This window comes from Canis lupus, chromosome 20 (assembly GCF_003254725.2).
Source record: "Canis lupus dingo isolate Sandy chromosome 20, ASM325472v2, whole genome shotgun sequence".
Taxonomy (NCBI): Eukaryota; Metazoa; Chordata; class Mammalia; order Carnivora; family Canidae; genus Canis; species Canis lupus.
The window spans coordinates 54,417,006-54,441,708 of NC_064262.1; the positions used below are offsets into that span (position 1 = coordinate 54,417,006).

A 24,703-nucleotide genomic window follows, 5' to 3' on the forward strand; every position below is an offset into this window, starting at 1 on the left:
CCCCAGGGGTCATGACAACCAAAAATGTCCTCAGACATTGCAGTATGTCCCAGTGCAGGGAGTGGAGAACCACGCTCCAGGGTAAGACCCACTGGTATAAAGTAATGGCAGGGCACAGGCTTTGCCTTGCAGAGAACTGGGTTTGTGTTTTGACTCTTCCACATACTCTGAGTGACTTAACTCCTTTGAGCCTCAGTTTCCTCACCAGTAAAATGAAAATCATGTGTATTTCATGGCTGCTGTGAGCATTGGATGAATTAATGCATCTGAATTATTTAATACTCATCTGCACACATAGTAATAAACAGCCAGTATAGAGTAGCTGTTTTTTACTATAGTGAACTCATAATGTGGACTGGTTTTGCATAAATGCTCAGCAGAGAGAGAGCAAGAAATGAGTGTGAATAGTATAGGTGAAGTGAACCCACTGTTGAGATGGCCAGCCAGAGCTGGACTGTCAGCCCTCCTGGGTTCTGTCTTGCCTTCCACATGATCACCTAGCCCAGGCTTCTCAGCCTTGACACTATAGACATTTGTGGCCAGGTAATTCTTCGGCATATGTGCCGCCCCGGGCCTTGTAGGATGTTGATCAGTTTCTCTGATCTCTTCCCACTAGATGCCAATAGCACCCTCCTCCCTCCCGCAGATGTGACGACCAAGAATGTCTGCAGACATTGCCCAGTGTCCTGGGGTAGAGGGGTACAAAGTTGCCCACATTTGAAAACCTCTTATTTAGCCTAACCAAATGCTACTCTAGAGATTTTCAAGGATGGTTTGGCTTTTCACCTCACTTTTCTCCTTACTTAACACCTGAGAGAATGAGATACAAGTGAATTTTTATTGTTGATCTAGAAACTAAAACCGTTGGAATCCTCAATTCACTAAATTCTCACCATCCCTTCCCCTACCCTAAACTTATTTTTAGGATAAGTGAGAGACAACTGTTTTAAAATTTTTCATGAAGTTATGATAAACATTAACTCTGGAATTTGTTCTGAGATCAGAATGTGTATGTGTGACTCTAGTGCCTCTTATATCTGTAGCAGATGGGCCTGGTGGTAGCTGAGTGGTGTCATGCTACCTCCAAGGCTACATTTTTATATGTTTTGAAGAAAATAAGTTTTGGTTCTACTGCATAGATCGAAAAGGTTGTAGTTCTGCAAAACTTTTGAACCAAGTCTTCAGCCTGCCTCTCAGTTAACTGGAAAACGGGATTACCCCAGCAGTCCTGTAAGCGTCGCACATTCATTGGTTGTCAGGGCTAGTGAGGATCTGGTGTGTTTATACTGTGGGGGAGTTAGAGTAAGTGGAGGCAGCAGCAACTAGGTGAGGTTAGAGCAGACAAGCTCACATGGCATTTGGAAGAGTGACAGTGTGTGAGAGTGGCAAAGGGGGCATTTTAGGTACCAGTTCAATTCTGACCTAGTTAGTGAATTTGGGCACAGAGAATAGGCCAGGGCAGAGTGGGAGATGAGGACCATTTGGGGAATCTGAGAAGGACCTTTCTCCTGTTATGAAAACCTGGAGAACGTCAGGCCACAGAGATGGCTGGTGTTAACTTGGCCCAGCCTTGGTAGCTCTCCATGGTACTGTGAAGCAATCCTGAGGCAGGTGGGTTTGCAGCATTATCTATTCAGGATCTAGTGGTGCTGTTGAAGGTGGCAGCAAGCAGCAAGAGTTCTTTGTTTTGTTTAAAAGGGATTTGTTTTTGCCACCTACCCACAGTACCCTTCCTGGGTCCTATGGAGTCTTGTTTGTAGTCGGTGTGACTTTGCTCTACTTGGTAGAAAACCGTATAGCATAGGGCTCAGAGAAAAAAAACCCTGCCTGTCCACAGTTTGCTTCTTCCTTGGCAATCTGGGCATCTGGGCACTCGGTGCTGTTGCCTACCTAGTACTTACCGTGAGTCTTAGCCCTCGCTTGTTTAAGGAGCCTGTTGAGGAAAATAAAAACTGATGTCTAGGCCAAAGCTCTACAGATGTTTTAAACATGAAGCCAGAGTCAAAAGCCACAGGTAGAAGTGGTAAACTTGCTTCGGGGGCAAGCGGACATGTTTAATTTGGCCCGTTTAGGGATTTTTGTTTGTTTGCTTAAGATTTTATTTATTCATGAGAGACACAGGCAGAGGGAGAAGCAGGCTCCCCACAGAAAGCCCGATGTGGAACTCCATCCCAGGACCCCGGGATCATGACCTGATCGCAGGCAGATGCTCAGCCACTAAGTCACCCAAGCATCCCTTTTGTCTGTTTTTAATTAGGAACCAACACTTAAGAATTCTGAGATTTCATGGAAAAAGTAATCCCGGTCTCTGATTTTTCTTGAAAAGCAGGACCAGCTTTCCCAGTGATCTTGTGCAGGAATGAGTTGCCAGGACTGAGGAGCAGCTGCCACTCTTAAGATAGACTGTATGGGGCAGCCCCGGTGGCGTAGCGGTTTAGTGCCGCCTGCAGCCCAGGACGTGATCCTGGAGACCCGGGATCGAGTCCCGAGTCGGGCTTCCTGCACGGAGCTTGCTTCTCCCTCTGCCTGTGTCTCTGCCTGTCTCTCTCTCTCTCTCTGAATGAATAAACAAATCTTAAAAAAAAAAAAAAAAAAGACTGTGTGGCCACAATTAAAATGTTGAAGGCATAGCAAACAGCAAACATATGAAACTCACAGGAGAGAACATCAAATGAAAATTGTAGACACAGTGATCACAAATATGTAAGATGTGTCTGCAAATAAAAAAACTTGGGGTGCTCAAAATAAAAAGATAGACTGTGTGCCCTCTGGGACACCACAGTCTGTACCAAGTAGTTTGGGACCTGGCCTGCTTCCTTCTTTTCCAGTGCCTGCCTGACCTTGGTTGGCATTTGGGTTTCAGCCCTGTGGTACCACCTCTTATATGCAGCTGTCTCTGCTTGTTAGCATAGAAACTCAGCATAAAGCTTTTGACGGTCTGTAATGAATTCAGGATTCACTATCCTCAGAATGCTAGTACTCAGAGAGGAGCATATGGTAGCAATTCTCCAAGATGGTCCAGGGCCCCGGGGAGTCCCTAAGACCTTTTCAAGGGGACTGCAAATTCCAAACTATTTTCATAATAATACAAAGACATTGTTTGCCCTTTCCACTCTCATTCTCTTGTGAATGGACAGTGGAGTTTTATCCAAAGGTTATAATAGTGTGATACAGCAACAGATGGACTGCAGAAGCAGATAAGTGACTTTAGCTGTCTTTTCTTAAGCCAGATATTAAGCAGATTTGTCAAAATATGAAATAATGCCATTTTTCTCACTGATTTTTTTTTGTTTTAAAAAGTTACTTTTCATAAAAGTATGTTGTTTAAGCCTTTACTCTTTTTATCCTAAATAAGGTAACGTTTTGGTTATTTTCTTGGTTTTAATTTCTCACATGTTAAGACATGGCTTCTACCCACATTATGCCAGTGGAACCCCCTACCCTTAGTCATGCCAAGGAAAAATGTCTACAGACATTGTCAGATGTCGCCTCAGGCAGAATTGCCTGAATTTAAGAACCCCTGGGTTAGGGGAGTCCATTGACCCCCAAGAGACTACATTCCCTAGTTGTCTGACCTGTGAACCTAGGATGCTGCACACATTTAAATATACAAAGTGTGGGGAGGGAGAGAAGTGACTCACAGAAGGTAGGGGGTCACCTCAGTTTGTACTGTCTGACTCACTGGGAACTTAGTTTGATGTATAATGGGAGTTAGGGATCTAACTCAGTCTTTTTCCAAATAAAGCACAATTTCTCAATTGCAGCATAGTTAACTTTGAGATTGGTTTGGGGACCCTCCTGTGCACTCTAGGATGTTGATCAGCATCTCTGGTCTCCATCCATGAGGTGCCATTAGCAGTTCGCCATATTATGATAACTGAAACTATCTCCAGACTTTGCCTAATGTCCCCAAGGGCCAAAATCACCCCTGGGTGAGAAGCACTGGGTTATGAGATTAAGTAAAACTATCCAGGAATAGATTATTTGCCAAATGGAATTTAGGGCCTACCCTCCCAGCCTCCTATGTCCATTGTGACCTTTTGGCAGATGAGGAGGCATCGTGGACTTCATATCCCTGTGAAGATGGAACAGTGTTTTCCATGACCTTCAACACTATCTCGGGTTCAATGTAAGGACCTTCAGAGAAACTCTGGGTCCAGGCCATTCCGTGTCGCAGGGCTGAAGCCAAAGGCCACATAAGCAGGGAGGGTCAACTGATACAGTGTGCCTGCTTCCAGCCATAGACTCTGGGAGCCAATGCTCATCCTTTGTGGTGAATCAATTTCATTGACTTCACGGGCACCTGTTCTCTGCAAAACCGTAGGGTACTATGCTTGGCTATCACTCTCCTACTAAAGAAATAGGTGTTTGCAGAGATGATAGTAGTTGCCCGAGCACATGTTTAGAAGGCAGGCCTTGCTTTATGCAATAAGTTTAAAATGCTTTTGCTTTAGTTAAACTCCTCCAGGTTTGCCACATGGAATCTTGGGAATTTCTTGACCCAGAATGAATGCCTGTGTCACATTTGTAATAGCAGAGTGGGAGTGGGGCACCCGGTTCTTGAGAGTTCGCCTTTCTCAGGACATGGGAGTGAGGAAACCAGCTACCCTGCACTCCGAAGGGAAAGGATGTCTTGTCATACTGATGGGCCTCTGGGGGTCCTGAGAGCCCAGGGCCTGGATCCGTCATTATGAGCACCACTGGAGGACCCCTTGTCGGGAGCTTTTATTGCCAGAGGAACAGGACTTGTAGCTGACCACACCTGCCTCTGAGAGAGCACGACCGTCTTTCACAGTCCATTAAGATCCTCTCAGTCTGTGCGCAGCTGAGCTCCAGCAGCTCAGTCCCCAGAATCTGCCAGAATACCCACTTTGCCCTGTTTTGCCCTGGCTCCAAGGCAATGGGACCGGCCTAGGTTACCGTCATCACTGCCACTTGTCACCTGGATGGCTCCTAAAGGCTCTCACTGGTCCCCCCGCGTGTGCTGCCTCCATGAGACCAGACCTCCCCAGCCCCCACCCCCAGGAAGGCTTCCCTAGCATTCTATTACCAAACTTGCCTCACACACAAAAATGGGAAGAATTGCGTAAGGACCACTGCCAGCGTGACCCTTTAAAAATATAAACCGGGTCATATCACTCCTCTGACCTCCCTTTAAACAGGATAAATCCAGACTCTCACCATGGCCCTTTCCCCTGTGTTAGCCTCTAGGTTTCTTTCATACCCTGCACAGTATACTCTGCCTTCACCTGCCTCACTCCTTTATGTTTGAGGTTCAAATGACTCCTTAGGGTGGCCATACCCAACCACTCGCCCTACAGCTCCCACCTTGTACTCTTTCCCACCACCCTGCTTGTGCCTAGCACATGGTAGGTAGGTGCTTAGTAAATCATACGAGCAAGGCTTAACTCATTGGCCTTCCATCAGGTCATGACTTGAGGGATTGTGAGCAGCTGAGGATGTAAGTTGTCCCGGCATCTGGGCAGCTTTAGACAAGGCCAAATTTTAAGGCCTTTATCATTATTGGGGACCTAGGGATTGGAGATAGTCCTTGAATCCAAGATTGATGCTTTAAGGTGGCATTGGTGTTCTTTGCAGTCTTCTAGGTATAATTATAATAATGAAAATAATGCCAAGGTAGAATTCCTGTTGTGTGCTAGCCACTTCCCAAACACTTTGCATCATTTCATTAATCCTCCTTGGAACTGCCCGGGGTGTATCACCATCCCTGTTGGACTTTGGGGGAATGGGGAAGGTCCGCTGAGTTTCCCAGGAGCCCAGCCACAAGTGCTTGAGACCAATTTGAATGCCCACAAAAACCAGAGCCTGCGTTTCATAAGTTTTGGTCTGCCGCCTCAGCGGAAGTTCTGTGGTCCTTGGATTTCCTTCCTGGGGGTGGATTTCCGTTGTCTTTCCTGGAACTTTCCCCCAGTTTTCAGCTCCTTTGAGTTCACCTCGGCTCTGTCGTGTCCCATCACCTCGTGGGTGAACAGAAAAGTGCTGCAAAGCTGTCACCCTGAATTTCTTACTTTCTGGTGAAGTTGCTGACTTTTAGGATTTATTTAATAAGTTTGTGGGGTTTCTCTTGGATTCAAGGCACAAAAGCACAGGTTCTGTCACAGCCACTTATGTCGATGAGTGGGGTGGGGGAAGGAATAGGAAGGTTTGACCACAGGGCCAGTTTGTGTAGAAGTGAAGAAGGCAGAATGGGACTTGGCCTTTGGTGGGACCTCAGGGGACCTGAGGCACCCAGCTTGGAAGTCAGACTTAGGGTCCTGGTCCCAGCTCTGCCACTTACCAGCTTTGTGACTTTAAGCAAAGCACTATCTATCTGCCTGAGGCCTGTCTTATTTCATGTGAACATTTCAAGTTCGTAGATCAGAGATGATAAATAATGTGCACATCACAGGGATGTGAAGACATCAGAGGAGACTGGGTAGGTAAAGCACCTACTGCTGGGTCTAGTAAAGACTGTTGCGCAAATATCAGTTGCTTGTTGCTCCTGTTGTTTGAGGTATAGGGACACAGCAGTTAGATTAGAGCATTGAAAAGTGGCTTGCTCAAAAAAAAAAAAAAGAAAAGAAAAGTGGCTTGGTTTTAGTAGGTGAAGGTAATGACAGGATGAAGAGCATTCCAGAAAGAAGTGCATAAAATAAAAGATACCGTCATCTCCAAAACTGTGCCCCCTATAATCTCCCTGAGGCCAATTGAGAGTTGCCTGGGGAAAAACACATTCGAGTATGGAAAAAGGAATTAAGGGGCCCATCACCCTCTAATAGCTGGGCTGGGTGGCCACTGAGTATTCGGGACACTGAGATCAAGAGAGGCATCACCTAGCAACAGCATGTTTGAGATCACTTCCATTCTTTACCAGAGAATTAGTTTGAGAATACAGTTGACACATCAATGACAAATTCACCTTTATGTTGCTGCTCAGAACTGTTTATAATAATTCTTGAGAAAAGAAATGACTTGAAGGGTTGAGATAGTAAGTGTTGTAGGATTAAAGCAGTTGTCACGTCTTAACAGACTGTTATTTTTGTTGCCAAGATCCTTTCCATATTTTTTGCACAGATAAGAAGATTAAGACACATCAGCCCAGGATTAAAGCTCATTTTACACAAGTACCTTGCTGACATTTTGGTCAGGAATTCCAAGTGGCTTTCCACATGGGGGCTGTTTCCTGGCAGGTGTTTGAGTCATCATTTAGGAGGGGAATAAACAGAATGGGTCAAGATATTCCAGATTCACTTCTCTGTGTGTTTTCCTGGGCCTACTTATTCTGTTTAGTTTAATGGACAGTCCTCAGAGACAAAGGTTGGAGGCAGCCCCTGGGGGTGTCAGCTTGTTGCACAGCAGGCCTGCCCATAGTATTTGTGTACTTTACTCCTTCCACAGCATGAAGAGAATGTGTTTGTGTTCAGCCTAAATTCTGAATATGTTCTGCAGTGCATTGTGTGGTTAAACCTTTGAAAGATGAAGACAGCACATCTTGTTTCACCATAGAGCATCCACATCTTGGAATGTGTCTTCATTCTGTCCTTGATGATCCTAAGGATCTGCTGTTGGCCTCATTACACCCTTGTCTGGGTCAGAGGGTCACTTGACTTGAAAGCCTCAGCCTCCTCCCCCACCCCGCACCCCAAACTCATCGGTCACCCTCTAGTTTCCTTTGTGCTTTTTCTGGAATGATGACTGGCAGCTGCTTTCTTCCTGATGCTACTTCTCAGAAGAAAAAAAGTGTCTATATCTTAGCTCCAAGGCCCACCCGGGTAGAAAATAGGGGAGGAAGCAAACTGAAGTCATAAGTTCTCCCTCTGGCACTTGTATGTGGACGACAGCATAGCTCAGATGCAGTTGGAGACCCAACTCTACCTTGGACAAGTCACTCACCCTCTGAGTTTCCTGTAAAATAAGGATGTTGCTATGACCTCTCTCCAAAAGTGGTTGCTAAGAGTCAGAGAGGTGAGATGTGTAATGCACAGAGTGCCTGCCCAGCCCATTAATATGCACTTGTCGACTGCTAGCTCATGTATGAAACCATCCTGCGGTTTTGGGAAACCCCATTTGGGATTTCTGTCAATCACACAGCACAGGCTGGGAGAGCTCTAAAACCAGGATCCCAAGACCTCTTATCCTGGAGGCTGAGAAGCATTCTCTTCTATCCTGGGGCCACCTCTGGGGTCTAGGCCAGCTGCTGGCTCTCCTTCCCTTGCTTGTAGCAAGTAGCAGGGACTTGACCTCTTGTCCTCACATCTGGGCAGCTGCCATTACCCATCCTGCCCCAAAAGGTTCTTCCTTCCTTTGCCGGCTTCCATTTAAAGGATCCTTGTGGTGCTCCTTCCTCCTTTATCGCTGTCTTGGAGATAGACACATATGTCCTTTTCTCTTTAGGGTTTTGCCACCAGTCTCTGGGCAGAAAAGACACAAAGTAAAACCGCGAGTCCTGGTTCCTGGCCTACTTACCGGGGTGGTCTGGGAAGCCTAGTGTTTTAATCCTCTCAAGTATGGGACTGTTTAAAAACTCTCCTCCTTTTGTGCCTCTTTACCACTATATGAGAAGTTATTTATGGGCCCTCTCCCTAACACAGATATCATACACCAAATTATGGGCATTACTTTCGGGTGAGGCCTTTTCAGGACTTCCCACACCTGTACACAAGGCATCTGAGGCCTTTCTCTGTGTCCTGGGGCCCCAGCTCAGTTCTGCTTTAGGAGAAGGGCCCGCCTCTTTGGAGCCCCCAGCTTCTGCCCAGAGACTTATATTCTCTGTAGGGAGAATGGTCTGTGGTCCCTTGGGTCAGGAGGGAACCTACATATCAGGAACCTCTGCCTTCTTTGGAGCCATCTTTAACTCATTTCCTCAAGAAAGAAACTACCTGAGTGATTGATGCGTACCTTCCAGGAGCTTCTACACTAGACCTTGCAGGTGTAAATGTGCAAACCTCAGATCCAGCAAAGGGAGGGAGTGCACTCTGCTCCTATGGCCCTGGGCTGGGGTAGTCTGTTTTCTGTCAGTCCTGAGGATCTGGAGTCAGCTGGTACGTTCAGACATTAGTGAAGTAGCAGGCACACAGCAGGTACCCCCTTGACCTTTAGTTCTTCCAGTGCATCCCATTTCTGCTGCCTTATTCTTCCTCATTCCTGGTCACCTAGCTAAGTGTTGCTGTCCTCCTGCTTAGATGGTACTTCCTTCAAGAAGCCTTCCTGGATCTACTCCTTTTCCACAGCCTCACCAAGTTGGATGCCCCTATTCTGCACTCTGAGTCCCTTTTGTGCCTCTCCCATGTTGCAGCATTCAATTAAAGTCTAATGTCTGCTCTTGGCAAGCAGGGAACATGTCTCTCCATATCATCACCACACCCATATGAGGCCCATATGAGGCCTGGCATGCAGTGGGCCCTGGGGAGTGTGGAGCTTCTAAAAGTTACAGTTGCTGAATGAATATCATGATTGAATCTATAAACATAGCAAGATATGCAGCTGGGGGAGTGGTTCCCAGGCTCCGCAGCGTGGAATAGAGTGCCCTCAGTCAGGGCTGTGTCAGCAATGCCTCCAGGAGCAGGGCCTGCATGAGGATGGATCAGGTTGTGTGTGTAGAGAAATCCCAGATATCTGGCAGAGGTTGGAAATAAGAGTAGAAATCTGCAGCCTTTCTGTGGCTGGGCTTGCCTATCCGTGTTATCACCAGGACTGCAAAGACCATCCAGGACAGCCATGGGTAGAAGGTGGCAGAGGACAGGAGGGAGAGCAGGCCCTCTGTGAGCCAGATGTCATGGAGGCTCACTCTTTTCAGCTTCTGGCCAGCGTTCTCCACTTTTGCTTTTTGCCTAGGGGTTGGAGGTTGGGGTACGTTTCCCCCCCTCGGACCTGATCAGCATCTGGAATCTCATGTGGGCTCGGGCTGGGTGTCATCTGGAGTGCGTGAGCTGAGCAGGGGCGTGTAGAAGAGGTTAAGGAAGGGTTTATAGCAGCAACTACCTTGGACTTGGCATGTAGTGCCTTGGAGAGCTGGGAAGAGGCCGAAGCACCTCCCACATGCCTCCCAGTGGCAGGGTTGTAGTTTGAGGTCACTTGGGGGCTCTGAATCACACCCCACCTCACATACCAGTGTTGGCCATAGTCATCCACAGGATACAGTTCTTGGGCCTCATGTTAGGGAAGGGATAAGGAAGGAGGGGTTTCCTAGTCAAATTACTTTGGGGAACATTTGGTTAAACAGGGTTCTTTATTGTGGATTTTCTTAACCCTTACTCTACTGATGTCTTGAGCCAGTGCCCCAGGAGGGCTGCTTTTTCACAAACTCATTCAGTCAGAGAGCATTTTACAGGAACAAAACAAAATACCTGGTGGATAGATTTTGGATCAAGGAGTTGACATTCGATTAACATTTTAATATTTTAGGTCTTCACAGGAGCCTGGGCCTCTCTAGAAATCTCTGGTGGCAGTTTTCTCTTTGCTTGTGACAGACAGGCTGGGATGGGAATTGAGGCAAATCACAGAAGCTTTATTGCTCTGAGCCCTGTTCATTCCCCACACTTGGGTTTCAACTGGCTGAGTGAAGGCTGCTTGTCCAGTGACATAACCAGGAGCAGTTTGATGGGAGCCAGCTAAGAACACAGGCTGAGGCTGCTGTAATGAGTGTGGGGCACTCCTCCTCATAACGAGTGCACTCAAGTTGTCCTTTTGAAATATCAGTACTAATTCACAGCTTACGGGCTTCAGCCGTCCTGGAGCCAAGCGGAAATTAAATCTGTGTGACTCTGATGCTTTGTGCCTTTGGTGGAGAGCTGACTGATGCTCGTTGCTACGTTTCAGTTAGTGTGGTGGCTGGGTTCATGACCCCCAAACCGTCAGTCATGAGGGTCCCAGTGGGCCCTGACCTCACCGGTCCTGGCAGTGTTTTGTTGGCTCTGACTTCTTGTTGAGCGTCTGTTACGTGTGCAGCTCTGAAGGTACCATGGTCAACACGACAAAGGCCCTGCTGTGCTGGGGCTCACGATCCAAGGGTAGATGCTGTCGAACAAATAACCCCCCACAAACTCCAGGCTAGGTTCACAGACACACCCGTCGCTTTTATCACGTTTGACCATGAGGTTTTCTGCCCCCGGTTTCCTGGTCCCCATTTTTCTGTAGAGCCTTGCACAGAATAAGGGCTTAATGAATATTTATGTGAGTAAATATTCAACACAGGAGCTAGTGTTACACATGTGAAGACCTGCAGAAGGGGTTTATAGTTCAAATGTTTATTGGATGGTTCTCCCTGGTGCGCACTGGCTGCCGGGCTGAGGCGCAGAGCTGTTTTGGATGCTGTCTCCATGGTCTCTTGGCCTCCCTGACCAGTAGCCTTGGTGTGACCAAGAAATGGGGTAAGAGCCAAGAGCATGAATGCATGCCCTGGTGCCCTGGGGACACAGGGGCAGGTATGTAGCTCAACCTGGCAGCTTCCTGAAGGACACAGTGCCTGTACCTCAATGAGTGTTGGCCGTGGAAGAGGAGGTGAGGATGTGTCCTGGGCAGAAAGCCAGAAGTAATGACAGAAGCACAGTGGCGTGCAGGGGGCAGCGGGCCCTTCGGTGCCACTGTAGTGGTAAGGTGGCGATGACCTGAGGGAAGGAGCTCTGACCCTAGTCTGGGAGGACAAAGCTGAGCTTTAAGTGTGCGTCTCACACCTGTGGTTCTGGCTGTTCTGCAGAGGCTGGACTGAAGGAAAGGAGAGTAGAGATGGAGAAAGGAGGTGGCCGGTAGCAGGGGTCGAGGGACCAGAGCCAGTAGTTAGTGAGGGAGTATCTGCTTGGGTCTCATCCAGGGTTCCAGTTCTTCAGGAAGCTGCCCGCAGAGCTGGACCCCATGTCGCTTCCATTGCGTCCCGCCCCCCCCCTCCCCCCAGCTGAGCACCGAGCCCAGTTGCAGTGCAGTAAGTAGTTTTTCCATTAGACGGGACCTCTCCTAGCTCATGCCTTGACCCTGCCCTGTGGCTTTGTCCTGTCCTGTCCCAGGGACCCAGAGGCAGCCTGGGTGACCCATGATTGCCCGAATCGCTGCAGCCCCTTCTGCATGCCTGCAGATCAGCCAACACTAGAAAGCCTCCTCCGTTATCATCCAAACAGTCCTCCCTCTGTTTTGGTCCTTCCTCAGTGGCCTTCCATCCATTTCTCCAATACCCCCTTGCCCTTACTCCTCCCTCATGCCAAGTACTGTACTTAGACCCTGGGGCAGCCAGGGGAACAAGGTGCTCTCCGATCTCATTGATCGCTTAGTAGGGGAGACAGAGCATAAACTCATAAATACCTAGTATATCTCGTTGTGTTCCCTCCTGTGAGAAAGTGTCTTTGCTTCACTGTAAGGCCAGGCAAGGTTTCTTCTACAGAGTATAGTGTATGTTTAATTAAGTCAGAGGTGGCTAGGCCTCGCCTCTCATGCTGGAGGTTGTTAGAGAAAGGACAGAAACAGCTAAGACAGGCTTGAACAAAAGTCAGCATTTGTTGGTTTAACCGAAAAGTCATTGGGGGTGGGGTTAGCTTTGAGCTGGACTGAACCCAGAGCTTCCAACAGTGTCTCCAGGATTCAGTTTCCTCCTTCATCTCCAGCTCTGCTTCCCACTGGATTGACTCTGGTCCAAGGTCCCTTTTGGTGACGTGAGACCTCTCACAACCCCAGGATTACCTCCCACCAGCCCTGCAGCCCCAGCAGAGACAGAGCATCCCTTTCCCCAGTAGCTCCAACAAAAGTCTTAAACCCAAGTCTCATTCACTGTCAGTGACCTGGCCTTGTTCACATGCCATGGTGTCCCTTGGGGCAGGGATATGAAGTACTCTCCTCCTCAGACCTAGAGCTAGGGGCAAGGGAGGTAAAGAAATTTCCCTAAAGAAATGGGGGCTGGAGGGATGCTGAGCTGGCCCAAACTCCCAGCTCCTTCGTGTGTGCCTTCACTCCTTGCAGCTGGCTAGGAATCAAATGCAGAAGAGAGATTCAGACATGGATCTGCAGTTCTGGATGCTGGGTAAAGGGCAGTCAGTACTAGAAGCTGTCTGGGGTTCTCCACAGAAGTGGTGTGAATTAGCTACTGCTGTCCACAGAGTCCCTCCTCCATTCCTTTGCTGTCATTTATTTCCTTGCACAGGCACTTTCATTCACTCCTCATCTGATTTTGTCCAGCAGCACCAGCCCCTGTACAGGGAGGGGGCTGCTTAGGGAATCGTGGAGGCCTCGTCTGTGACTCTTCCGCCTCCCACCCTCCTGCCTTGTAGATTTTGGCCTCATACATTTATTCACCCCAGTGTTTGCCATGGGTTGTGCAAGGTAAAGACTGTCTCAGTGAATCAGACTCAGGGACTCAGGTACTGCGTGGCTTCAGTGTGCATGGCAGAGGGAAGAGCCACCATGACTAGGCTGCTGCCCCAAAGTCAAGACCAGTGTCTGTTCTGCTTCTCCAAGGAGCGAGAATCTGGTGGATGCAAGTGGAACTGTGTCCTTTTGATCATCTCAGTCTTGTCTGTCTTCCTCCCCAGACCTTTCCTCCCTCCTAACTGGTCTGTCCATATCACCCCCTTCCTCAGACTGTTCACTCTTTGAACCTGAACCCAACTCCTTTTACAGCACTTCCCCGAGTCCTTAGCATGGTGATCATCTGCCCCTAGGCTCCCTGTCACTTTTATAAGATGTGTTTTCACACCTGCCGCTCCTTCCAGTCTCTTCTGTTTGGACTTCAGGAGCCACCTCTTCTCAGGGACATTTCCCTGACTCTAGACTAGCCGCTCTGACCAGCTCTCCACACGAGTGCGCTCATGAACCAAAGATCCTGTCCCTTCCCACATAGCAGTCCTGCTGGGTAAAGCTGTATGTAAGTACAGATTCCTGGTTATCTTGGCTCCCCAGGACTGAGGGCTCAATGACAGCAGAGTGGTATAGTGCTCCCCAAACTCATTCATGATCCTCCTTACTTCCCATCCACTGCCTGCTCTCAGGGCTTTGAATGCTGACAGGGCCCCTGGGTGCACCCCATAGGATCCATGTGTGTACCCAGAGCCACCACACCCAACCTCAAGGCAGGCAGCATCTGGGCCTTCCCCATGGGTGAAGATAGTCCTCATTCAAAATTCCCCAGCGGGCAGCAGGGACTTTCTGAGCTGCCATCCATGCAGGGGGCAAGTGGCAGAGGGCTGTAGATTTGGCTTTCCCTGCAGAGGAGACAAATGGTGCTGCCTGAGAATAGAGGGTGGCACCACCCTTGTCTCATCATGACAGAACATTTCAGAGGATTTCTTCCTTCAACAGCAACTGTGCAAGGTGGACTCAGAGTTCCCTCAACTCCTTAAACCCTCTTTTTAAATGGGTAGTCACTTAGAGATCCAGGTGGAATGTCATGTGACTCAACCAGAACAAGCTCTCCAAAGAGCAGGAGCTGTGTGGGCAGAGGTTGCAGTCTGGTTATCACTGGGCCCTCGCTGGCCTATAAATATATAAAGAGAGAGAGAAAGAGAGAGAGAGATTAAAAAAAAAAAAAAAAACCTAAACTAGTCTTTAGTATTTGAAATTGGGAAGGTGCCACATAAAGATCCAACATCTCTGCCTCGTTCTGACAGGGAACGGTGGCAGCGCCTTGCACAGCTTGCTGCACCCCCACCACTCTCCCTCCGTCACTGCCATGGCTGTTCTCAGTGAGTCCTGAAACCTTTTTCTTGGTATATAGAAAAGTGCACATACCCTAACATTAAGTGTCAGGTTTTCACAAACAACACACCCACGCAGCCACTTCAAAAAACTGTTTCTAAGTGATTTGATGTTCTTTGGAGTTACTAGTTTTATATTTGTTTTTTGTTTTTAACTTATTACTAACATATGTAGCTTTGTTTACTGTATGACTATAGTGTTGGGGGGAAAAAAACCAATTTTTCTTTTTGCAGAAAAACCTGCCATTGCTCCGCCCGTCTTTGTGTTTCAGAAGGATAAAGGACAAAAGGTAAGGGGCCGGTATGTTCTCTTCACATGATTACTCTGATTTGTTTTCTCCCAGAGGGCTCTCCCAGGTCACATGGCCAAGGGTGCTTCTATCTTTTAAGCCTCCACATGGGAGCTTGAAGGGAAAAGGTCCTGTGGCTTGAAGTTACCATGGTGAGAGGCTAAGACGGGCGTATGTGGAAAGGGCTCAGAAATCGTGCTTTTAACAGTGGTAGAAAGCTGTTTTCTAATTCCTAATGCTTCGTTTTAGAAATACTACTGTACATTAGGAAGAGTAGGAGAGAGAAAAAGTAGAAGGAGCAGGGGAGGGAAGGAAGGAGAATAATGGTGCTTAAGGGGGAAGACGACCTTTAAAGATTTTAGGGAGCTATTTTGGGCCCCAACCAACTTGGCATAAATGCATTTAGAGTAATTAATGATTAGTTGGCTTGCATTACGTATTTACCATCCATCTTTGTTATTCGTTGCTTCCTCATCTTGAATCTTAAATGTCTTGGTTGCCCTGATGTTGGAAATACCTTGCCTAATTTGTAGCAGTGAGCCAGCAGCTTGTTAAAGTCCTGATTGGTGTAGCAGTAGCATTCCAATGTCACATGCTCCTGTTTACCCAGAAGTCATTGATTTTATGTCTGCCCTGACAAATCAGTGTGGAAGGTCAGGGTTGTGTCCAAAGTTAGTTGATGTTCTGCAGTTGATGCTTCCCAAGCTTTTACAAAGACTCTGAGATTTTGGAGTGAGTGACCAAAGTGCCGCGCTGGACTCTCATGTGTTTTGAAATCTGTTTGCATCTTATTGATTTGAGAGAATCTCTCTCTCTCTCTCTCTCTGGAGACTTGTGATCCACAGGTGAGGTGCTCTGGTGGATCCCCAATCCCCCACTCAATGGCCAGCTCTGATGTTGGGGGCTACTGGTCTAGAGATTTGGGATTCCTGGCAGCCCAGCTACTGCTCCTAGACCCCACCTCTCAGTCTGAGAAGAGAGGCCAGACTTCTGTGTGGCCCAGGTTGTCCTGGACTGTGTTCAAGGGCCAGGAAGAGAGCATGTGTGTACAGGGGGCAGGAGGGATAAATGGCTGCCCTATCCACCCCCACACACGTACCCCTTTGCAGGGTACCTTCTTTGTGAGCCGGGGCTGATCTGCTAGGCTTGCTCTCATATTAAACTCCCATTGTTATTCTTTTATTCTTTTGCTAAAGATAAAGAATCACAACACCCGAGGAAACATTCTTCCTGTTTTGTTTCAGCTTTCTAGGTGGTATTTTCAAGACACATCACCCTCTGTGATCTCCTCTGCCTTGGGCCCTGACCAATACATATAACTTAATTACATGTATTTTTATCATTTGTCTTTTGGAGCTTCACTCACTGTGGAAGGGCTGATGCTTTTCTGCTAGCTTTTAGAAATGCCTGTGTTCAATTTCTGTTTTAATTTGTGAAAGTTGCTTCTTTCTGGTTTTCTGTAAAACCAGGATTTTCTAGAATTTTGAATTTTACTATAATTGTTCAAACTACTTTTAAATAGGTCTGCAAAACTAAGGCCTGCCACCAACACCTGTTTTTATAAGTAGAGTTTTATTGGCACACAGTCATGCCCACCCTGTTCCCAGTAGCCAAGGCTGCTTTCCCACTGTGACAGTGGAGTGAAGTAATTTGGATGAAGACATGGCCCACAAAGTCAAAAATATTTAGTGGCTGACCCTTTACAGAAAAAGTTTGCCAACCCCAGACTTAAAACAAGTAATAGGAATTAATAATTATTTAAATCTAAGACTTTCGGACAACCAGCAGAAGGAGACACTAAAATGTAATATTTGAAGTCCTAATTTCCACTTCAGTACTGTTTTCACAATTGAGGTGGTTCTTGTCTATTGCCTTGTCATTCAAAGGCTAACTTACATGTATGCCCTCCAGAAGGTTGGGGTGAAGCTGAATCAGAAGAGTAGCTAGGAAACTGCTCATCATCATCTTAAAATGTGCAAATGTAGTTCTTATCAAAATATTGACTCAGAGCCAACTATAAATGGGCTTCTAAAAATAACTGATCCCCAGCTCTTCAGAGTTCAGCTCTCCGCTCCTGTCGTGCCTCTGGGACAGCATCACCGGCAAGATGCGTGAAACTGCTGCATGTTTACAAAGGAAGAGCCTCTGTAACTGTCCGGGAGAGCAGCTTTCTGAGCTATCAGGTGGAAAGTGGAATCTTCCTTCTTTCTCTGCTGCTTAGGACAGCTCGGAAGTAAGGCAGAGAGCCAGCAGCATAGCTGAGACAGCCAGCTTTGTTTCTCCTCGGCTTCCCATTTCAAGGGAGATGGGCACGCAGAGCTGCAGGGAGCAGCCGTGGTGCCTCGGACAGAAATGAGAGTTTGAGCCTCTTTCAGTTCCTGTCTTGCCGACATTCCAGCCCATCTGCCCTTCACGCTGCAAAAGCAGAGTAGGGAACAGGCTATATGGGCTGCTGTAGCTGTTTTCTCCTTTTCTCTTCAAATTTGTATTTCAAAAATATTCAGGTCCTCAGAAAAGTCAAAAGAATGGTGCCATGACACTTGGGTGTCCCTCACTCACCTGGCTTCATCAGCAACATCTTGGTCGTAAATGCCAGAAGCACCTATCTATAAGTCATGTCCATCTGATGCTCTCCCCTAAATCCTTCTGCAGGCAGCTCCTGGGAATAAGAGACATTCTTCTGTGGCCCCACTGCTACTGTCAGTCCTAAGAGAATGATTGTTAATTCAGAAATTCAGGCCTTCAGTATATATTGTCTGTAATTATGTTAACCAAATTGTCACCCAGATGTCCCTTATAGCTATTTTTTGAGACATTTCCTGATCCGCAAAGATCAAGAAGTCCCATCGTCAGCCGTTGGCACCACTGACTTGCCTTTCAGTGAACAATCTCTGAACCACCCAATGGGCTGTGCTTCAAAGAGCTCGTGTTCCCCACCCCCTCCAAGGAGAGCTCTCCACAGGCCCAGCTGTTATTATAGAATCATGATTGAGGGAAGAGATTTGAAACCAAAAGAAAAAAATGAAGCTGTTAGGCCAGGCATTTTTTTTTGTTTTTGTTAATAGCAAAGCCACATGGTGCTTTCTGTCCCATCAAAGGCCCAAGTTGTATTTACAGCAGACTACAGATTGGTGGCAGTGGCCAGTCACTTGGTCTTAGGACAGGTTGTCAGATGTCCCTGTTGTTCCCAGCTTGAGAAAGCGGTTGACAGTTTGAACTCCAGTCCTGAGGCCTAAAATCCAGACCCAGAGCCCTGCTAATGGCATGGAATTGTCCGTCCTTCCTTCCGTGTTTTCATGCTTCCTCAAGAGGGCGCTCTTCATGAACTGCTTATATTTATGCATTTCTGGTTTTAATGGCAAAAATGAGACTTTTTTTCTTAACTGCTTTACATGGAAAGTTTTTTTCTTTTTGATGTGAAGAATTTTGAATCTTCTTAGAAAGAGGTTGTTTCATTGACTGTGACGACTGTTTGTTTCAAAGACTTTATCTTCCAAAAGTTCATCTGAACAGGTGAGGCTTTGAGGTTGTACTTTCGGGGTGGCATCCGTTTAGAAGAAAGAAAGCAGTTGCAGACGTGCTAAGCAGGAAGTAAGGTGTCCCTGAAAGCACTGTCACAGTATGTTTAGACCTACTGTTGATGTAACAAGCCTACCCTGTGTGTATGGGTGTGTTTTTTGGCTTTTGTCAGCCATGTGTATTTTAGGATGATGTGTCAAAAGCTATCAAAATCTTGATGTCTGATTTTAACAAACATGTTGAAGAACTACAGCTCTTATCTTGGTTCTCTAGAGCTCACTTTTCTTGTCCAGCAAAAACACTCCAGCCCCAAGTAGAAAATGCTGGGATGGCGTACATGTTTCTTTTTGGTCCACCAATTTAGGCTTCATTTCAAGTTCAGTACCTCCAGGGCATTTGAACACTTGTGCCCTAAAAGCAGGCATTGAAAAACAAAATCCCAAGTGGTTCTAGTTAGAGATAGGCTGTTTTCCACAAAGGTCTGGGTTTAATTTTCTCTTATAGGGTGTTGGCACGTGGACCATCTTTCATATCCTGAGCAGGTTTGAGGAACAGCATGAGAAGGAAGGCCTTTGTGTGTGTGTATCTCCCCTGGATAGGAAGAATCAATTTTGGTGGCTTTTTAGATATATGGATGAGTTAACATTTTGTTGCATTTGCCTTCCTCAGAATGTTTGAAAGTTCTCTTGAATCCTCTTTATAGAGTCCCTTTCATCTATCAGGTTCACCTTTAAGAACTAGGTCCCAGGCCCTATTTAAAGATGTTTTTGGGCAGCCCGGGTGCCTCAGCGATTGAGCATCTGCCTTCAGCTCAGGGCATGATCCCTGGGATCTGGGATCGAGTACCACATCGGGCTCCTTGCACAGAGCCTGTTTCTCCCTCTGCCTCTGTCTCTGACTCTCTCTGTGTGTCTCTCATGAATAAATAAATAAAATATTTTTTAAAATAAATAAATAAAGAGGTTTTAGTCACTTCACACTCAGAATAAATGTGGCCAGGTCTGTGGAAAGACACAGGGCAGCCACTTAGTTCACAAAGTGAGAGAAATGACTCCACGTTGTGGATGATGCCAAGTGGGAGATTTGGGGACCAGGGCCTATCTCTTCCAGGATACCAGTTTTATAACCCATTCCTCAAGGAAAGAGTCTTGGCCACAGAGCTCTGGGTCCGTGGGAGCCCCTCCAAAGTCCCAGGAACCACCTCAAAGGATGCCAGGGATGTTATACTTTCCAGGACAAAGACTTCCAGAACCAGCTTTCTCTTGTGCTGGATATTTTCTAAATACACCCTTGCCACAGTGCTTGGGGTGAATGAACGTGGGAGAATCCTAGGCCAAGGAGCTCCCTCCTCCAGCCGAACTCCCACCCATCTGATATGAAACCAGCTCTCCATGTCTCAGCCAGCTGGTTTGGTCACCACACATCTGTACTCATTGAGGCAAAAAACCGTTGCCTTGATCTCAGGTTTTGGGGTTTGTTTGTTTTTTTCTGGGTTTTGTTTTTTGTTTTTTGTTTTTTTTTTTTAGATTGTATTTGTTTGATAGAAAGAGAGCACATGCATGAGTGGGGGCAGAAACAGAGGGAGAAGCAGACTGCTGCTGAGCAGGGAGCCAGACATGGGTCTCGATCCCAAGACCCTAAGACTCATAACCTGAGCCACCCAGGCACCCCTTGATCTCAGGTTTAAGCGGAATGAATTAAAAGGTGCTGGAAGCACTAGAGCAGAACGCACAAGCCTGTGAACTCCATATGCCCCGTTTTGTAGCTGTGTGCTATTCCAGGCTTGCCTTCCCCACCTTAGTGGACAGAAATGGTGCTGAAGGCCAACTTCCTTCATCAGTATCCTTGCAGAGATGGGTCATTAACCCTTAGGGCCAGTTAGACATAACCCCCCCACCCCCGTTTCCCTCTGATTGAGGCACCGTCCCCATTTTGGTCACCAAGAGTGTTCCTCACTCACAGACCATAAGCATGGTAACTCCATGCTTCCTGTTTTGAAAATGGGGGCCCAGGCCTCCTGCAAAGTTAAACTGTAGCCAATTCCACGTTCATTTTCCATTCTCTCATTATGGAGGGCCAGTTTTGTTGAGCAAAACACGACAGCGTATGCCGGCTTTCTTGGCTCATCCTCCCAGGCAGGAGCTGCCGAAGTCTGAACGTCTCCAGCCCTTCGATCCCTGCCCACCCCCTGCCCCATGTTACAGCCTTTATTTACATTGAAGGAAAATTGTCTTTTTTGCTCCCAGTCCTCTGCAGAGCAAAAAGACTTGTCGGATTCGGGAGAGGAGCCTCGGGGGGAGGCTGAGGCCCCCCACCATGGCACGGGTCACCCCGAGTCAGCTGGTGAGCATGCCCTAGAGCCTCCTGCCCCTGCTAGCGCTTCAGCCAGCACTCCTGAAGCCCAGCTTCTTCCTTTCCCGCGAGAACTGGCAGGGGTAAGTCCACCTCCACCCAGCACTCCACAGCCTGGGGGTCCCAACCCAGACCAGCCCCTTTCCCTTTGGGTTACTCAGATCCAGACCCTTAATCACAAGCGGCTGATGATAACTGAAAAAGGTGGTCACGATCTCTGCAGCTCCCTTTAATTCTTGCTGCCAAAAAAGTCAGGAAAAAGAGTCCCCTTTTACATTGACTTTCTGAATGGGGGAATGTATATGCGCCCGTAGCGAGAAGCTAATCCTGTTTCCTGAAAGAGTCATGAGGGGTCAAAAGAGGGATTGAGTAATGGGGTAGACCCTCCCCCTCCGTCCTTCCATTTTTCTTTCTCCTCTCCCTGAATTTGGGCATTCAGGTTCAGGGTCTTAGAAACAACAGAAGCCCCGACTTCCTTGATCTAGAGGAAGAAGAGGTGTCTAAGGCAGACTGCTTTGCAAGACCAATTGTATTTGGACTGTGGTTAGGCTGTGAACTGCTTGTCTTCAATCAAAGCAGGAAGAAGAAAAGACTCTTCCTTTGAATCCAGAGGGAACCCCTTGAGCCCTTTATCTTTGTATTGAGAAGGCTTTTGAAGATTATAGGTGGAGAAGATTGTGAACTCTCGAGAACAAGAAATGTCTTGAGTGTTTGGAGGTTGATAAAATGGGAAAGGTAAACATCATCCTACATTCAGGATTGAAAACTTCATGTGGGTACCTAAGCCCCCCTCCCATTCTCGTGGCAGGAAACAAGGCACACTGCTCTACACACCAAGCACTGGGCAGCCGTCCAGGGCATCACACTCCCAGACCTTTAGCTATCCCTTGTGTCACATCACTAGTCCCCTGTGTTTTAAGCAAATCATTAAAATTCAGTTACAGCCACCAAACCCTGGGGCACACAGGAAGAAGTGAAGTCCAGCAAAGGTGAGATTGGAGGCCAGTTTTGACATTTTGGAAGAGTTTATGTGGTGGGAAAAGAAGGAACGGTCTTTACAGTGTGCCAGGTGGGAGTAACGGGGCAGTCCCTCATGGCATACAAATGGGTTTGGGCCCAGTAAAGATTCCAGCCAGGAGGCACTCCACCACAGTGTTCTAGGGGCACAACTCTTGTGAGAATACTAGAACTGACAGAGCAAGAATGAGGAGGTGATCACTTTTTCGGTTCAGGGCCAAACAGCTCCTGGAACCTTCTCCTGAGTTGAGCGTTCTGAGTTATTGTGCTTTCGGCCTTTGGAAACACAGGAAATCATGTTCTCAGTTCCAAGAACAGATGACCTTCATGTGGATCTGCCCAAGAGGCTCCAGGACCTTTTGCTGCTGCCTGGTTTGAACAGCAAGCTTATAGAGCACCTCTAACTGAAGGGGCTAAGGGTTTTCGATTGAGAGCAGCAAATGGGTAGGTCACAGAGGTTGAGGCACAGCAGCTGCTCCTCCAGAGGCACCTAAGGGGGTCTCACCTTCTGCCTATGGCCAGGCCAGATGTGGATTCCTGAGTCCTGGCCAATGGGACTCGACTTCTCAATTCTTGTGAACTTTGAGTCAAAGGCTCTAATCCCAACAAATTCAAACCATCCCCAGCCCAGCCCTGCAAGGTCAAGTGTTAATGGTAGAGAACCTTAAGATGGGTTGTAGGTCACTGTGGGAGGACGTTAGGAGTAGGGGGAGCAGTTGATGGATGTCCCAGCATAGAGGTGAAGGCCATGCATGTGACACGCACATGTGCTATTTGGTTTTAGCATTCGTAACTGTAGGAATCCCCAGTACCATCAGAATCTCGGCAATGCCAGTGTCGCAATATTTGGTGACAGCTCTGAACCAACGGGGGCTCGCTCCATTGGGCTCTCAGCACAGAAGACTCTAGCTTGTTGCCACTGGCTCCCATTAGCTGGCTTTCTTTGAGTAATTGGGTGTGTTCAAGGCAAAGTAAACATTTTTTAGGTCAATTAGGGCATAAATCAAGGCAGATGGGCCTGATCCCAGCATCCTCTTGGAGTGAGGTGATTCTTTGGTTAGCTAAGACTAGTTGCTTTTGCATCCAAACAGATTTAGATCTTGCCCAGTACCACACTGGAGTTCAGGAAACCACTCACCCTTACCCAGCCAGTCTCGCCCATCACGTTTAGTCTGTTCTTTATTGCATGATCCCTCGAGGGAACGTAAAGCTACAAGTTCTTTATGATAAATAGTGGCTTGCTAAATTATTGCTTACAAAGGGCTTGCTCGTCTTTCAGTCTCCCCAACTCTGGCCATCAAAGACTCAGTACCGGGAACAAGCCTCTATATATCAGACTTACTGGCTTTCAGAAGACAGCTTGGAGAAGACCAAACCACATCCAGATGAAGTTCTCTGACCCGGAGAAAGCAGGCAGCTCTTAGTGCTTACTCTGAGCCTGGCTTAAGTCCCCCGGACTGAAGCTTGGAGCCAAGGCCCTGTGGAGCCTGAAATGTGTTTATTAGACCCACCAGGAAGCTTAGACAGGTTCTGGAACCAGACCCATAGCTGGACAGCTTCCCTCATCTTCCGGCTTCTGCATGGGATTTGACCCTCATTCTGCTCCCACCCAACATTCAGACCTTTGGAGACCACAGCTCTTGGTCTTTCTTCAGTGTCTGCCTGTTTGGTAAAACCTTCTGAACTGGTCACCTTAGGAGCAATGTAAACAGCATAGAATTGGCCAGTAGTCCATTTGAAGACAAGGATGTATTAGTGGGCCCCTCCTTTGATTGATTTTTTTCATCCCTGCAATCCATTTTCCTACAGCTGTGGGCAGCCGAGCTTTCCAACTGGTCAGTCCATATCAGAATTACTGAGGCCCAGGTGGGCCAAACGGTGTCTGGCTTGGTCTTGTTTTCTGGTGTTTTCTGGGAAGTCAGGAAGGCTGTGAGTGCTGTTAATTCCTGCTTACTCTCCTTGTGGGTCTGTGGGTCAGCTTCTGAGACAATGTCCAGCTCCATTCCTTCCCCTTGGACTGGCCCAGCACCTTTGTCCTCCTTGAGGCCACACCAGGCAGCCTCATGACAGCCATATTTTTTCAGGGCTGGCTGTGGGGGATTGGGGGGGCAGAGGAACTCCTTCATAAATGTAATGATGGTAAATTTTCACTGTTTCATCCTTTACAAAGAACTGAACTTTCCCACATCTACAGTTCCAGGGTCCTGTTACTACTATTAGACGTTACTACCTATTTTGTACTTGGGAGCAGGGACATGCACACCTCATAGAATGAGCAGGTGCCCCCATGTTTCTGTGGCTCTGAGAAGAGAGCGCTGCCACTTCTGCAGTTCTTCCCACCTGTCCACAGCAGCCACCATTGTGGGGGCTTTGCATCTTCTATAAGCCCATTTCCCCCATTCATGCTTTCTGACACCAGGGAAATGAAATGAAGGATTCTCTTTGGGCTTCTTTCTTTTTGCCTCCCTTATGTAAGTGTTGATTTGAGATAGGTTCATCATGGTGTCTCAAATGTGCACTGACTCCAGCTTCCCCTAGGTATCATTCTGAAGCCCTCAGCCTCACAGAAGTAGATTCCAGTGTGGGAAGAGACAAAGGAGGAAATGGGACTTTCACATCTGTGCTTCTGCCCTAGCTCCCCCGCAAAGAGGAACCCTGGAAGCCTGTTCTGAGAGTCCTCCTCACAGGAGTCCCCATGGCAGTGGTTTTGGATGCAGGCTTCTGGGTCCAAGGAGTTGTAGCTGCGGGGCACAGCCCCGCAGGCATTGTGTATGTCCCAGGCATTGTTCTCAGCTGGCCCCTGTGTAGTGTCTCCCTCAGTTGGGATGACGGGTGGCCCCTGACTGCCAGGCT

General features: G+C 47.6%; 1 protein-coding gene across 16 annotated transcripts in view; it reads left to right on the forward strand.

Moving 5' to 3' along the window:
* Window positions 1-24,703, forward strand: part of RANBP3 (RAN binding protein 3) — a 53,936-nt gene that overhangs the window by 4,916 nt on the left and 24,317 nt on the right. For 7 of the 16 annotated variants that reach the window (XM_025457160.2, XM_025457161.2, XM_049098175.1 and 4 more), the window contains exon 2: window positions 14,907-14,962. In XM_025457160.2, coding sequence (XP_025312945.1) covers window positions 14,907-14,962 — 56 coding nt within the window. Of the gene's footprint in view, window positions 1-14,906; window positions 14,963-20,727; window positions 20,917-21,409; window positions 21,569-24,703 lie in introns of those variants that run through there. The other 9 variants (XM_025457149.2, XM_025457150.2, XM_025457151.2 and 6 more) reach the window with 4 other exon arrangements.